General features: G+C 40.7%; 1 protein-coding gene across 13 annotated transcripts in view; it reads right to left on the bottom strand.

Annotated features, from left to right (window-relative positions):
• The window catches only part of FGGY (FGGY carbohydrate kinase domain containing), a 331,539-nt gene that overhangs the window by 55,083 nt on the left and 259,970 nt on the right, over window positions 1-16,486 (bottom strand). For all 13 annotated transcript variants that reach the window (XM_065673210.1, XM_065673212.1, XM_065673211.1 and 10 more), the window contains one exon: window positions 15,135-15,238. In XM_065673210.1, coding sequence (XP_065529282.1) covers window positions 15,135-15,238 — 104 coding nt within the window. The remainder of the gene's footprint in view (window positions 1-15,134; window positions 15,239-16,486) is intronic.

A 16,486-nucleotide genomic window follows, 5' to 3' on the forward strand; every position in this document is an offset into this window, starting at 1 on the left:
TTCCAGGGCAACCTGATTGCCTCATTTCTGAAAATACTTCAGGTGAGTTCTGCAATGGGACCATATACTGCCCAACCTGGCTTTATATATAACAAGGATCAATTAGAAGAAAATTTCACTGGGATTATTAAATATTTTAACTGTGAGATTTTTATTTGAGGCTAAATAAGGAAAGGTATTTATTTTTTTTAAATGATTTTTAATGAAAGAATATGTTGAATCACAATAATATTACTTATTCAACTCACACTTAATTTATATTTATGGTATAAAGAGAAATTCATCTGGATCAGCGCTTCCAGCCTTGGAGCCAATGCCTCAACTTGTACAGACCAGCATATTAACCATCAGCTTAATGGAGATATGCTGATTTCTATTGTCTGAAGACCTAGGCTAACACTTGTATTTAGACACTTAAATAAGTACTCTGATTTTCAAAAAAGCCAGACGCATTCCCTATTGCTTTGTGGCTCAGCAACTTAGAACACAAAGCTAATTGTTTAAGTATCCAAATGTGGACTTAGGTACCTACCCTTAGGAAATATGCTGGCCCCAGTTTTTTAGTGTCCATAATTAAGAATATTAGCAAATGTCCATACATTGAAGAGAGATGCCTCTTCAAATGAGGGACAGCAGATACTTAGATTCTGAAGAATAAGACAGAAATCTGTCTGCTTCTGCATATTCATGTTCTTCATTTTCTGAAAGTAGGAAAGAGCTCTTGAGGACAGCTCCTGCAGTGTGCACTTTGTCTTTCAGAACATCGCTCTATCTCCTTAGGCACGCTTCAAAAACTGAGAACCGGACAGGGCTTTACTAGACAGTCTCCTCATCAAGGGGGGTGACCATGCACTCAAACATTTACTGCTTTACAACTAATCCACCAGAAGAAGCTATAAAACAGTGCTTGGGGTTCACCCCCTCACTCAGAGGATCCTGGTTCTTAGCAGTTAAAGACATCAACTAAAAGGTTACTTAAAACTGACAACAACAACAAAAAATCAAATTTAGCAAAAAGAAAACCACCCTGCTTTACTCAGCTGCATTTTATTGTACCTTTAAAAACGCCATAGATGAGGCCCTTGCCAAGAGCAGGGAAGGCAAGAGGTCACAGGCTGCACTTGTATAAGCAGCTTTTCTGGAGGTCTGCCATCAGAAGCCAGTTTGAAGTTGCATTTCTGAGAAAATCTTCTAACAATGGATGCTATGGGGCTTAACTGACTCACTGTACACCTTAACATCAGACCCCCTCTACACAGCGGCCCATTTTTAGATAGCAGCCAGTTCCAGCCTCTTCATCTGAGCTGACTTGTGGGTATTTGATGCTTATTTTCAACGTGCAGCATCAGTTTTCAGCCAAGGTATGTATGGTATTAGTATGTCTTAGGGTACAGCCACACAAATAAATTTTATGGGCAAAACTAGGAGGTCAGTTGCCCAGCAAAACCACGTCTACTCATCATCTTTATGTGGTGTATTGTGTGACAGATCCCAGAGACCTCGCACATTCCACAGGAAACCAGGGCCAGGAGTGCTAGCGCAGAGTTGCTGACATCGTGCAAACACACACTATAGATTACTCAGTTAATTCCTTCATCTGACTGTGCTCTTATTACTTGATCATACGAAAAGATCTAAAAGTTCTCTTTCTTCTTAATACTAATGATTTCAGCCTTCAAATATTAACCAGCATATCTGAACAACTGAGATCTGTTTTAGATGGAATACTATTTTTCACATTATAAAATCCTGCCATTTTCCCGAGGGGACAATGCAGTGGTAGACTGGTACCTAGCTCTCCTACTATAAACTTCTGACTTCTTCACTTTGTACTCAAACCTCCAAATTCAAAAGCAGAATATAAAATAGGAAAAAAATGAAAACTGCATTGGAAGCAAAGTGCTCTTAGAATCATAGAATCACAGAACGGTTTGGGTTGGAAAGGACTTTAAGATCATCCAGTTCCAACCCCCCTGCCATGGGCAGGGACACCTCACACTAAACCATCCCACACAAGGCTCTGTCCAACCTGGGCTTGAACACAGCCAGGGATGGAGCATTCACAACTTCCCTGGGCAACCCATTCCAGTGCCTCACCACCCTCACAGTAAAGAACTTCTTCCTTATATCCAATCTAAACTTCCCCTGTTTAAGTTTTAACCTCTTACCCCTTGTCCTATCACTACAGTCCCTGACGAAGAGTCCCTCCCCAGCATCCCTATAGGCCCCCTTCAGGTACTGGAAGGCTGCTATGAGGTCTCCACGCAGCCTTCTCTTCCTCAGGCTGAACAGCCCCAACTTCCTCAGCCTGTCTTCATACGGGAGGTGCTCCAGTCCCCTTCATTTTGTTTGTCTTACCATTATCTGATTTTAAATGGGGAAATTTTAACAAAATATCACTTCTCTGCCAAAAAATGTATTTCTTATAAATCTCCTTTTCAGCATGGAAAAAAAAAAAATGTTAGCAAAATGACAAAGAGAAAGAAGAATGTTTCAAGCATGACTAAATCAAATAGGATGAGTATTTATTTTATTTTCACTATATATTGCCTACCTCATGAGGACAAGGAAACTCAACTGTGAGGAAGTCAAGCTCAACTCACTGCATTTAGGGCTGCTTTAAACCTTCCCAATTCATTTTCTGTTCACTAGGACAGAACAAGACTAGAGTGGATGCTCCAGATGTGGATGCTCAGAGTGGATGCTCAGAAACAGTGTTGGAATCCAAACAATGTACAGTACTGAGCCACTGAACTTCCACAAGGACACCAGCACTGTCTTTCTAGCTCCTTTCCATCCAAACAAACCTTCTAACTGTATATATAGAGCCTGTCCCTCCATGTACCTAATGATAATAGCATAAGAGACAGCTTACAACCTATTCTCATTATCTCTCTCTATGCCACAACCAGTTGTCAGGAGGATTAGAGATATCACAAACAAATGATCCATGACCCCAGAGAGGGGCTGGAACAAGTGGATCAAACAGCTTCTGTATGAGTACAAGGAGATGGCAGGAAGGTCTAGAGAGTAGTTTCAGATTAACAGTTATGTCATTAACAGTCTTCTATGAGACAGATCCCCAGGAGATGACAAAAGGAGTGGAGAAAAAACTAAGCACTGGATCTGCCTCTAGAACTGTGCCTGGGTTTTTGCTCTCCCCAGACACAGAAAAACAACACTGTTGTCCTCAACAGAAAATTTGCACCCCCGTAAGTTTTTATTCCTTGGGTGTGAGGTTAACCTCCTGTGTTTATTCCAGGAAGCAAACTTGGAACAAAGCCTGGGACAACTTGAGAGTTTCAGCTCCGGAAGAAGTTAAATAACAATGAATCCATAGGTAATCATTCCAGGCTCATTCAATGTCCACAATTTCCATTTGTCTAAATCAGAGATGCAAGAACTTCAAATGCCTTATCAGGGACCCCGATCACATGCTCAGATTTGAAACAAAACCTTTAAACTAGATGAATTTTGACTCAAATGTTCACATACATTTACTCCTGCCTTTTATCAGTATCCATTAACTCTAAGCATATTTTATGTTTCAGCTTTGGAAAGTATATACCAGGAACACAGTAGCATCTCACTCTTTTCTTTGAGTTTACAAAGGTCAAGATTTCTTACATAAATTGGCAAATAAAGACCCTTAATCTGTTAAATTGTTTTCAGGATCCAAAACAGCAACAAAATACCAGCCCACATTTGTGATGGATTCACAAGCTCTTTACTAAACACTTAAGCACTAGCAGTTCTGCATTGATTTATTTTGTTGTTTTATTTAGTGAAATGTCTGGATCCAGATATACAGATAAACTTTTTTCTTTTGCTCATATTTACTGTGTCGCCTTCCTTGAAATGGGAACTACAAGTGCTTTGATAAATGGACTGAAAGGTTGTCTGGTTACACCATAGCTTCTACTTGTGTCCTCTGTTGAAATGCCATTATGTACCCTTCTAAAGCAATGCTGCTCCATGACTCACAGCAGTTACTTCTGTGCCTCTCATAACAATAGCTCACTGGGGATATAGGGCCTCAAATGAGCTAGAACAATTTATACCACCCATTTATTTTTACTTCTCTTCCAATGATAGATACTCACTGTCACAAAGTGCCAGTTTATGTGAAGATTATAAATCTTCCAGCAGAGACAACTAACTGCAGGCCATTTTAAATATGCACTTTATAACACTACAGTTTGCTGCTATGGTAAATTACATTTCTGAAAGCTTATCACAATATGAACTAATTCTTCTCAATGTTTAAAGATAAAATATAATCAAAAAGTCAAACCAAAGATCCATAAAGCTCGCTAGCCTGTTGTTAACAGTGGCCAGTAACAGATGGCTTAGGGAAGAGCCTAGAAACAGGTTAAACATACAATAATTCTTCCTCAGAATGTCGTCCCAGCCTCCAGTGAGTTGAGGTGAACAATGACTTCTAGATAAGTGTCAGACTTGTACAACAGCATTGGAGTTTTTAAGTGTCTTAAAACGACTCTTTTAGCTCACAGCCCTTCAACTTCAGTTCTGGTTTCTAAACAGACATGCCTCTGACACCACCTGCAGCCTTATCTTATTTTAGAAGACTAGGGACACCTTATCCCTACCTGAAAGGTTAGGAACTGCGCACACAGAACACAAATACTGCACCTCACTCACCAGATGCAAAAACAACTCCATCTCCAAATGATACTTAAGAAAAACCCACCAAGCCTACCAGGCAAACCCTGTGTAGTCCAGCTCCAGCACAGGAACAGAGGGGCTCCATAACAGATTTCTAGCACTGATCTTTTCCCAAAGAGCTGATGTCAGACATGTGAATTGTAGGAAGATAAACATTGTCTGTCTCATACCCTTTCCTGGAGACTGTATCATAAGATCCTTGTCTTCTCTTGAAAGCTATTTCCATAGTTGTGTCTAATACACATGCTGATTGGTCCAAGTCTTGATAACTCCAACTCAGTCAACTCATTCTATCAGACATTGACAGTCCTGAAGAACTTGGAGCTTAGTAGCTGATGTGACAGGAATTCAAGGCAAGGGTGAGAAACAAGTCTCCAATGTGGCATTTAAACAGAAAGCTCGAGGGGTTTTTTGCATGCAGGTATTATTCCTAACCTTATTATTTATGGGGGAGAATTATTCTTCTAAACCTGCAGTTTTAATGCAATTAATGGAAAATATCAAGGAAAAACAAAATCTTTTCAAATGCGGTCTGGCGTATTTATCTACACTTGATGTCCTTCCCATGTACGTTATGGTTTTTCTTATTTAATGTATTATACAGTTCATTTTAGAGATTTATTTTCTTTTTTCACCTTTGGGTAAGCATTCCTTCTATATCAGTGAAGACCATTACCAACTATAATGTCACACTTACAGGTAAAATGAATCTTCTTCTGCAATAGCCCTGAGTTACTGGGAGCAGATTTACATTACTTGGGATATGCTATCACACACTATTTTAAATGTATTTTTAAACATTTGAATAACGAAATGGGTAAATCCTGAGAACCTTACTTAGTGTTTATTCAGCCCTTACTTACTGAGACAAACTCCCAAAGACAGAGTAAACACTGAGAGAGGACCTCAGGCCTTCACCCACAGTTATAAACAATGAACTCAGCATAAACTGTGATTCCCAGCCGACAGTGGGAGAAAAGCAGCAGCGAATGCTTCTCGTCATTTTGCTCCCAGAATGATTATATGAGAAGAGATTTACTTCCTCCCTAATAAAACTTGCCCCCTCAAAGATTCCCGCACCCACTGCTGGAGCAGGAAGCTTAAATGAAGAACTACTGATTCATGAGAGGGTGAATAAAATTGGAAATGGAAAAAAAAAAGCCTGCTGCCCAAGTACTGACGAAAACACAGTTCCCTCTGACTGGGGGAACTGTGGCAGTTAATTAAAACAAAAGGATACTTAGAAATACTGTTGCATTTATACCACCTTGGTGGACCATAGAGTCCTTAATACCCAGCACTTCTTATCACACCTTTCCTTGGAGAGATCTCTGCACAGCTTCAGTTCCATGCTCATATTGCACGTGAGTAAACTAAGGAAAAGCAAGTCTGACAGACTCCTGCAGCAAACCAGCAACACTGAACAAAACCTGGGATTTTGACCCCAAATTCTACATTACTCATTGTAAATACGGCTAATTCAAAATTCTTTAAACAGAAAACTATGAAGTTGCTTTTCATACAATTGTTGTATCCCCTTGAAAATTCTGTTTACTTGTTTCAGGACCCAGAGACAACCTAACTTATAACCAAAGTTACCCCTTACCATATCTCATTTCATCTGTATTTTAGTTATTCTTTTACAGCTCAGTTCAGTTCTTTAAATCTCACCACGAGATTTAAACACACAGAATAAGCAGGCTGCTTAATAAATTCTTGACTACCCACAAAACCAAGCTAAACAAGGGGTCCAGAAGGGCCATTCTTTACACATAAATACACTTGCGATATGAGAGAATCCCCCATCCAGCCCTCCTTAGAACAGAACACTCCAGGAATTCACTTGGGTTTACTCACGACTGTGGGCTTCAGGCTACTACATTCTTCTGGGTCTAGAGAGGAGCAGTCAGAAGCGGTTAGATTGCAGCATTGACGAGAGTGTTGTACCTGTCAAATCTGATAACATCACTTTGAAGAATACAGAAAAGGAAAGACAAAAATCTTCTGTACAATGAAGGGCCACTGCTCCTGATGAAACAGTTCCTTTTGTGAACAACAAGAATAATGATATATTATGAATCAGTACTAACTTTCTTTATCTTGTCCCTTACAATGGAGTGATGCTGTGCTATCTGAACATCAAGGAAGTAAGTCAAATTCAGCATTTTTCATTTATCATTTCAGCTACAGAATCCAGAATACAACCTGCTTCCTACAACAGAAGAAACAAAACCGTCCAAACCCTATTCGAAGAAGCAACTGTTATGGTTAGGAAAGAAAGGTGCAAGGTGCTAGCTTCTAGAGCTAGATCTACGAACAGGTAGCCTTTGGTTGCACACTGCTTCAAGTAGAGAGGCCCAAATTATGCAGCCTGGTATTTCCAGCAGCCAGACCATATAAATCTAACTAGTGTCAACATCAGGATGTAAGAAGTTCTGTACTCCCTCTTTCTAAGGCAAAATGTGGGAAAGGAGTAAGGAACAGGACAGGAGCCCTATTAGCAGCCAGACCTGGAAGAGGCCCAGCATAAGCCTTTAGATCCATTGTGCTTACATCAGAAAGAACAGAAGATCTAAGGAAGGAAGAAAACAGATCACTGGTTTACACATTGTTTATGATACAGTGCAATATACTATTGTCTACTGTGTGCAATTCTGCCTTTTCAGAACATAGAAGAACTTCACAACATAAAAAGCAAAATTTCCAGCTCATATGTCATCCACTCCCAAAGCAATGGATAGGAGCAGTTTGTAAAAGTGAAGATATAACAATTAAAAACCTACTAAACTATGCAGTCCCTCAGACTCCCACCCAACAGAATAACAGTTCCTATAAGAACCCGTTCATTCCCCAAGACCACCAAAGAAAAGACAGAGCAGAAAGGGTTTGTGTTATAAATCCAACACCCTAATACACAACTTTGTGTCACACAGGGGAGCTGACAGTTAACCCCAGTATGGAAAGCATCAGGACTGTTGGAATTTTCATAGCAAGTGTTTTCACTGATGTCTGTGAGATGTCTCTGGAACATCTGCCTTCAGACAACCTCCAAGCAGAATATTTTTCAGAACATTCACTCTGTCCTCATCTATTCTTTGAGTCACTGAACCCAAATGATCTGGTCACAAAGGGGAAGGAAATATTACTAAGCATTATCTAGTTTAGATACAGCAGCGATTGCACGGCTTTCAGCTACATTCCCTGGAACAGGCTGATTATCAGCAAAGCAAGGGGGTGCAAAACCTGGACATCTCTGACAGGCATACACTAAACAGGAATGTCCCATTCTCCCAGTCACCAAGGCATACACCTGAGCTTTGAATTATGTCAGGCCAGGAACAAAGGAATCTTGCTCATAACAAAACCTTTTAATAACTCATTTACTGCGCAAGCCTCCCTTTCATCTCTGCCAAGCTTTAGGAAAGGCTGGGAGGCAAGCAGAAATAAACATTATACAGACTCACCACTGCTGGCTCTAAAGTAAACTCTCCGACTTCCTATTTACATTGCAAGATCTTAAGCTTTGTGGTTTACTAGTTCTGCAAGTAAGTGCTTTGGGTTTTGGAGGTTGCCTGCACATGATCCCCCACCACTACTGATGTCTTCCTAGTTTTTATTAATATAATAAGGAGGTCAGAAAAGCAACATTTTTTTATATACCCTGCTAGCAGAAATATTTTACTTCTTGCCTTTTAAAAACAAAACAAAGCATGGAAAGCATACAGTGTCAAATTAATGCCAGCAAAGGGGATGTTACAGTTTTGTTTGTCTCTTTTTCAAACCAAAGATGCTAGAACATGGAACGAGTCAGTCTCATTAAGAAAGGGTGTGGAGGACTTCTTTGAGGGACAAGTAGAAGGCGGCAGTTTTATGGATATATAACTCTTGTAAGGCCACAGGCTGAAAAGGCACCTAAATAGGCTCTGTGACCTTTTCCTCAGAAGGCTGAATCTGTGTACACTGAGGACGGGCAACCTGCAACAACAGTCATGAAGTCAATGTGGTTTTCATTTCATGCAGCCCTCCCTGAATGTAAAACGTCTTCATTAGCTGGGAAGTCAGCACTGTGACTGCTGCCAAATGCATTATATATAAGCCAGCAGAACTGAACTGAATGAGGACAGAGCAAGGGAGAGCGGTTCCTAATTTATTTCTCCCATTTAAAAGACACTAGCTCTGTGACTCATGTGCAGAACTGGCATTAGAGAGGAATATTAAGAAAGCAAGAGGATTTATCAATTTCATAAAGCTCACACAGATCATTTCAAAAACTCATCTAGGCTGCCCTAGCTTTAACAGGTTTGCTTTTGGTTTCTTCCCCCTCCTCCCCTTCTTGCTCCCCTGACCCTCCCAAGCCCAGCCCCTTTCCCCTGGTCAGGAGAAGGACAAATTGCTGCCTTTGCTAAACCCTGGGTCACAGCCAGTTGGCACTGGGATGCGCTGCCCTGGGCTTCTAGCCCTGTCCCCTCGGAGACTGCACGTTTCATGTCAGGGCTGCATGTGCGGCAGCAAGTGAAGAGTGCGAGGCTGAAGTGCTGCACGCAGCCCTCCGACTCACTCCAAAACACACTGCTTAGTGCCATCCCACTAGATTAAATATAGCTGGCAAAGCAAGTACCAGCCTATTTTGTCCCTGCGAGCTTTCCCCTCATCACAGATGATTTCAAGCAGCTGAGAAGTCCCTGTGCAGTAATTACTCATAAGTCTGCTGCTTTAACAACGTGGCATGTTCTGAAGAGGAGACTCTCGTATCAGAGCCAAAATATACTGAATCCACTTGCTGGTCTGGCTCCCACCGAGATTACAGAGATCAGGCTATGAGAACACTTTGAGCCAGCATGTCTCTGCAGTCTCCACTCCAGGATGTACTGCAAAGGACACGTACTGTGCATGCTTTTGGGGGTGGAAACGTGCTTTACACTCTATTTGTGTGAACAAAGCTGGCAGCTTGGGCGGATATTGTGGAGCAAAGAAGCTCTATTGTGTTTGCCAGTCATCACGAGAATCAAATGAACAAATTTAGAATAAGCAAATTGGGCTGAAGTTCCTTTAGCAGAAAACAGGCAAAGACTAGGCAGGCTTGATAAAAGAGAGCATAGGATATTCTTCCTGAAATAATCCAGAGTAAACACTGGGACAGCAAAATTATGCTTATTTTGCTGTTCATGTAGTTGCTTAAGCTCTGTCTTTTAGATCACGTAGTAAATCTGAAGGAAAAATAGAAGACAAACTACTTGTGCCTCTCCAATTTAAAAAAATCCCAAATTACAAGCTTCAAACCACGTACACATTATCACCCAGGGAAAAAGGAATTGTGCACCAAGCCAGGTGAGGCAGTTCACAATGACAGAAGTCACAGAAGTAACAAAACAGATGCAAAAGAGAGTCTCCACCTAAACCTGAAAAGATTCCTTGACAATCCCCTCAAAAAAAAGTTTGGAATAGAGAGCTGATAAAGAAGAAGGAATGACTGAAGAAGAACATAGACACATCCCTAAATGTGCATAGGAGGGAACACAAACCCTGTATATTTGGGACTCAAAATGCCATCAAATTCAGACCCCCTCTGCCTCAGTAAGCTGAAATCAGGCCAGACAGTGTTCTCATTAGAAGGTGCTCTGGCTACTTCCTTCAGCTGTGAATCCAAAAAGGTGTTAGAGCAAGAATGACAAATATTCAGATAACAGAACAACTGTTTTGGGACAAGTGCAAAGCACAACACTGATCTCTGAGTGAGCCTAATTCACAAGAAAAGAGGCAGAAATGAGAGTTTATATGTGTTTTATCAACAAGGCTGTTTTATGTGGATCTCTCCTACTTTATTCAATATGCATAAATAGCAGATATCCTGTACACATACAAGATTAGCATGGTTCCATACTGCAGACAACAAAAGAGAAGATGGGTGTTCCTCAAGATCCCTTCTCCCTCTCACAATGGGCTTCAATATTTCTGAACCTTGCAGCTCTGCTTGCACATCCCTCCTTGTTTTCCATAAAAGTCCCAGTCTGGGGCAAGAGCCACTTTGCCCTCCTAGTGACTCCATAACCCTCAGCACTCTCACTGTTCCCATTACAGATCTATCATTTATGTCACTTACCAATTACTGCAAATTCCTTCCATAATCTCCGGCTACCAAAAGCCAGTCCCTGTCTGGTCGCAGTTTGTTCAGTGTCAGGTAAGTTTCCCCTGACCTGTAGATTCTTTTACTTTGAGGAAAAAGGATGTTTTATTTTGTGAATTTGGTGCCCACAAGAAGGAGGAATGCTATGCTGATATCAGGTACGGGAAACTGCAAGATTTCCTATACCATAAGATTTCCCATACACTAAGATTTCCCGTGTTCTACAGAACAGAATCATAGAATCACAGAATGGTTTGGGTTGGAAGGGACCTGGAAAGCTCATCCAGTTCCAACCCACTGTCACCTTCCACTAGACCAGGCTGCTCCAAGCCCCATCCAACCTAACACTGCCAGGGATGCGGCAGCCACAGATCCTCAGGGCACCCTGTGCCAGCGCCTCAGCACCCTCATTGTAAAACATGTCTTCCTTATATATATTTATAAGCTAGTCTGTACCTACCCTCATTTAGTTTAAAACCAGAAAGCAGCTGCAGTACTGACACATCACTTGCTCCAAAGAACAGTAGGAAATGTCTGTGTCCAACTCCCCTGCCACACTGCTTCCTCGTATTACTTTTTTGTTGATTGCTAACTGGCACCCAAGAGTAAACTCAGTTCTTGGTGGTTTTATACATCTGCAAAAGGGCAAGCATGCTTGTGCCCAGGACTGGGACAAAATAATGCAGATATCTACCTGTATCTCCTAAATCACACAAAGGTTTCAGGAGAAAATAAAGGATTTTTGAAACCTTTTAAATATCCCATAAACCCCATAAGATATTGACAGGAAGTCGGGCTTTTAGTGAAACCAATTACCTTATTCCCAGAAGTTAGAGCATGTCTGTTAGACCCATGCAAACTACTAGTTAGGAACAACATGCAAGCTCTTATTTCAATGCTTCAAACCTGCTGCTATTTTACTGTGAGAAACTGCTCACACATTTTGTGTAGTCTCCATGGCTACACAAAGAAAGTCTCCTAAAAGTTCCAAAACTAAATGTGGGTGCTGGAGCTTAGAGACCCTGTCTGCAAAGCATAGTGACTTGCAGCAGCCCACTCAGGAAAGTCAGCCACTGAGTATCCATCACTTGAAAGGAATATCTATGCTGCAGAGAGAGATCAAACCTGCAGCAAATGAATCTCAAACCTAAACTGAGAGACAACCCTTGACAAGTAAAAGGACAGCTTATTTGCCATGGCAAATGCAGATTCTGCCGATGACTTTTCCAGGGCAAAGGAGGCAGCAGAGAATCATGTAAAATGAATAACTGTCCAAAAATATTCAGAAAACCATCTTTTCTTTTCTTTTTGCTCATGGATAATGGATGAGCCCTGAGGTGGCAGTGACTTTCTGCAACAACCAGCTCAGACCTGGACTTGGATCAGTAACCTAATTACAGTCTGCTTCTTGCTTCTTTCATGAGCTATTCAAGTATCTCAACAGAAACACAAAATGCTTTGTGTGTGTCTGATTACCCCAAACTGCCAGTGGTTAATTCCAAAAGCGTATCCTCACTTAAAAATGGTAGTTCTACCACAAATTAAACTATTATAGCCATGAGTAAAATTAGGTTCCACATTTGTACTTTCTAAAATATCAAAGGCATGATTAGCAAAGTCTTTTGTTCAAGATCTCTAGAGTCCTTGGGGTAATGAAAAACTGGGTCATGGTGCAGTTTCTCAAGTAAATGCTGTGTTCAAGCAATACCTGCTTCTGTGACTCATGGGGTATTTGGTGTAGAGAATGGAAATACTGTACCAACACACATACACCAGCAGTAGTACCCCTGCCCTCACCAGAACAGGAGGGGGAGGAGGGAAAGCAAGGCATAGCAGATGATTTTGAACAGTTTCCTGTTACGATCCCTTGAAAGAAATCCAACCGTACTTTCACCCTGCTTTCTGTTTTCTGAATTTCTCCTGACAGTTGGCTCTTTCGTTTGCCAGAACCACAACAAAGGACGGCCTTGAGTTTCCACACAGGCCATTTTCTCCCTCTCTCGTCTCTGATCATCTCACAAAGGTATTATTGTTGCTGGCTCACTGGGGCTCAGTGCACCTGAGGCAGATCAAAGGCACTTTTTAATGCCCGCCTGACCACACAGGTCTCTCTCCCACTGCATTAAATTAAACTCGATGATTAATCTCTGTAGCCCTGAGGGTCCCTTGGTGCACAGGGAGAGAGAAAAATATATATTTCTATCAAAACACAAGTATAATATACTTTCATTTTATAGCCCTAATTAAAAAAAGGAACAGCTAATTTCAGCCAAATGCAGCTGCATAGAGGTCTCATTAAAACATAAATACAACTGCTCTGTGTGCTCGACATTTACTTTATGCAGTCTATGCAGGTAATAGATAAAAGAACAGTAAAGCAAAGTCCTTTCACAGATTAAATCCAGAGAAGTTTAGAATTTGCTTATTGTCTGCTGCCTAAAGATTGTTATACCTCTCTGCAGATGAGAGAAGGAAAGCAGTTAAGGAAATGATTATAAAATGCTGAGTAGTTACATTTAAATACACATCCAGTTATATCTAGCCTAAACCTGCACAAGCATCTATACCCAAGTTTGCTTAAAGTGACTAGGAGCCTTAAAAGGTTCTGCCTTGTCTATGGTGTGCAGTCTGTGTATGACTTTGGGGTTGGTTTAATGACAACAGAACATTTATTAACATCAACATGGACTTTATCAGGTCACTTTTGTTACATTAGCAGGTTTAATGGGGCCACATCTCTCATAGTTATAGAGCACGCACACAAAACGTGCTGTGAAAGTGTTTATACTGATAAGTCATGCTATAGTTTGGGAAGCAAAACAAAGTATAGTTGTGACCTGGGTCTACGCTGGAACTTACCAATATACATATATTAAAAATGAACAAATAACCACACACATCTCCTCCTCCAGGGCTAGTTATACTAAAGGAGCAAGCTAGAGCCAGCTGGCCCATTTCCAGCTGCTCAACATTGCCCTTACCTTTTGGGGAAACTGCAAGCTCCTCAGCTCATTCCAGGCCAGTGTTATGTCTCTATTACCTAACTCATTTTAAGAATTTAAACTAACTCAAGTAAATGAAATAGGTTAGGAAGGGTTCACACAGAGAGGGCAGAAACCTCTATCAAAAAACCTGGAAATAATAAAAGTAGTAGCAGGCTCAAAGGGGGACTTCTTCCCCCAGAGCTGGTATGTGCAGGGTGCCCTACCTGCCCTGTGGTAGACAAAGAGGTACCAATGTAATTTTTCAGGGACAGAATAAGCCAAGAGTGTGGAGTTTGAGGTTTGAAACTCTTGTTTAGGAAGGAATCCAAATATACTTCAATAAAGCTGCTTTTTTTTTTTTTTTCATTGCTTTGCTTCACAATAGTGGGATTATTCACATCTTTAAATTCAATCATATGCTAAAATGCTTTGTTGAACTACAGTCCGTGTGACAAGATCACCATTTATTCATGCTCAAAATCACCACATTTTCATGCTGTTACTACAAAGACAACTTAACTTACTGTTAAGCCTGACATTCTATTATCAGCTTCCTTTATTTTTCTCCACTGGCACTCTCTCCATGAAGCATGTTAGCCCTCTCTAACACCTCCAGTACTCCCATTGCCATTTGCTCATTTTGGAAAAATGCAAGCTATAATCAGTCTAAATTTAAGACCAAAATGAGTTTTAAACAAAAAACACAGCAGAAAAGGGTACTTATCTAAAGGGAATGCTTTTAGACTCATACATTTTAAAAAGGTATAAATTTCAAAAGCAGACACTAAATTCGAATTGCAATCTCAGGAAAAGCTTTTGTATTAATTTACTGAGAAAAATTAGCAAAGTGAAAATGGCTTATTGGGATTTTGCTTTCTTTTTAGTCATGATACGTATCATAATTCTATACATCACAGCAACTTTCAGAGGTAGAAGGATTTACACTGATTAAGTGAAGAGGTGGGGGAGAAGGGCTGTGACTGAAGACATGCACTCCTTCTCCAAAGACACTATTCTGTAACACATTAGTGACAGGCTTGCAACAGATAACTCAGGCTCAGAGTCTTTGGCTCAGATTTCAGGCTGCTCTTTAAGCCACTCCAGCATCGTGGCTTTTACTTTCCATGTAATTTTTCAGTATTGATTTCTACTACTATTAAAGTTCTTGCTTAATAGCAAATGCATGGTAATATATAATTAATATCCAAAGGTAAAGATAGAGTTACCAGAAAAAAAAAATCAGGGAAAAGGATAAGGGTGAGAAGGACAAAGGTCATTTTTCCCTTCAAAAATATTAGCTAGCATATTCTGCACAAATTAGGGCTATGCATACAACCTACCCCCATGTGGCATGAAGATGTTCCACAGATCATAGCAACTCTGGATGTAATTGGCTGATTCTCACATGGCAGGTTATGTCCTTTCACATCTGCTCCAATTACTCCTATTAAAATAAAATTTAAAATCTATTTAAAAGAAGAGCAAGCCAAGCCTCACAAAACAGCTTTTTCCACACACAAATAACTGACGAGTATCTCACACCACTGCCACAAATCAACAGGGTCTACTTAGTCAAGAAACAGTTATTTTACGAATTCAGATTGAAATGTATTTTTATTTCAGATACAAGATGATTCCTCTGGTGCTCATGTTTATCATCATAATTTTTGAATGTTATTTTCACTACAATCTAATCTTCATTCTCTTTGGTAGTACATTAGCTTGCAGAATAAAAGACAGTTTTGAAAGGCAGTTTGGTAGGCTGCAGATATCTTTATTTGTTCACAGTTTATAACGCATATACTGCATGATGTGTTATGTCAGGGGATGAGTTAGAGAATGGGGTAAGTTGGCAGGAGACTGGAAAGCTGCCAGTTTTGTTTTCTTGACTGCTGCTGCTGTTCTATCCCTGTCAGACAGAACCATCTACAGGAAGATTACTCTTTCCCTTAGAGGACCTGTGCTTGGCTCTGAGGAGCTTCTGCGTGCAGGACAGGACAGGACAGAGAACAACCTCAGCAAGCACTCAGCCTGCAGCAGAAGCACATATCCAGGAGATGCCAGAGAGGAGCCAGGAGCTTGCTTACAGAATGGGGCAGACCTACAGCCAAGCTTCAGCACGCATCACAGCCTGCTTAACTCGCTTAAGGGAGGCTGAAGTGGAAATCCTGCCCTCGCTTTCTCCTCTGCTAGGCTGCATTCTTGCATCATGTTGTGCTGCACCCAGCAAAATCCAGCAGCCCAACAAGTAATATTCTGTTGTTTTTTTTTTCTCTAGAGTGTTACTTTTCAACTGGCAAACTGGTCATCAGACTGCACATTGCATCTGCAATGAGAAATCTGGTGACCAGTTTGTTAATCCTCCTAAAAACCCATCTTCCTCCTCACTGTAGTAGAAATTAAAGTATTTGCCGGACACCATGAAAGATGCCAAGTGTTACTGCTGGTTAGTATGCTACATTTCATTGACACCTTCTTGCTTAAGTCACCATTGCAAGATTCTGTTATCAAATTGGTCTGCTGGGGCTTGTCTTACATAATTGCCATGGTTATTATGGCAATTCCATCATGGTTGGAAGTTATCTAAATAATCAGAAAATTAAAGGCTAAAGCTTTATAGTCTTCAAAAATCTGTCCTTTGTCCTAGCTGGCTTGTGACTGTGTAGTAGCACAGCTGTCATACACAGAGTTT

The sequence above is a fragment of the Lathamus discolor genome, chromosome 3 (assembly GCF_037157495.1).
Source record: "Lathamus discolor isolate bLatDis1 chromosome 3, bLatDis1.hap1, whole genome shotgun sequence".
Taxonomy (NCBI): Eukaryota; Metazoa; Chordata; class Aves; order Psittaciformes; family Psittacidae; genus Lathamus; species Lathamus discolor.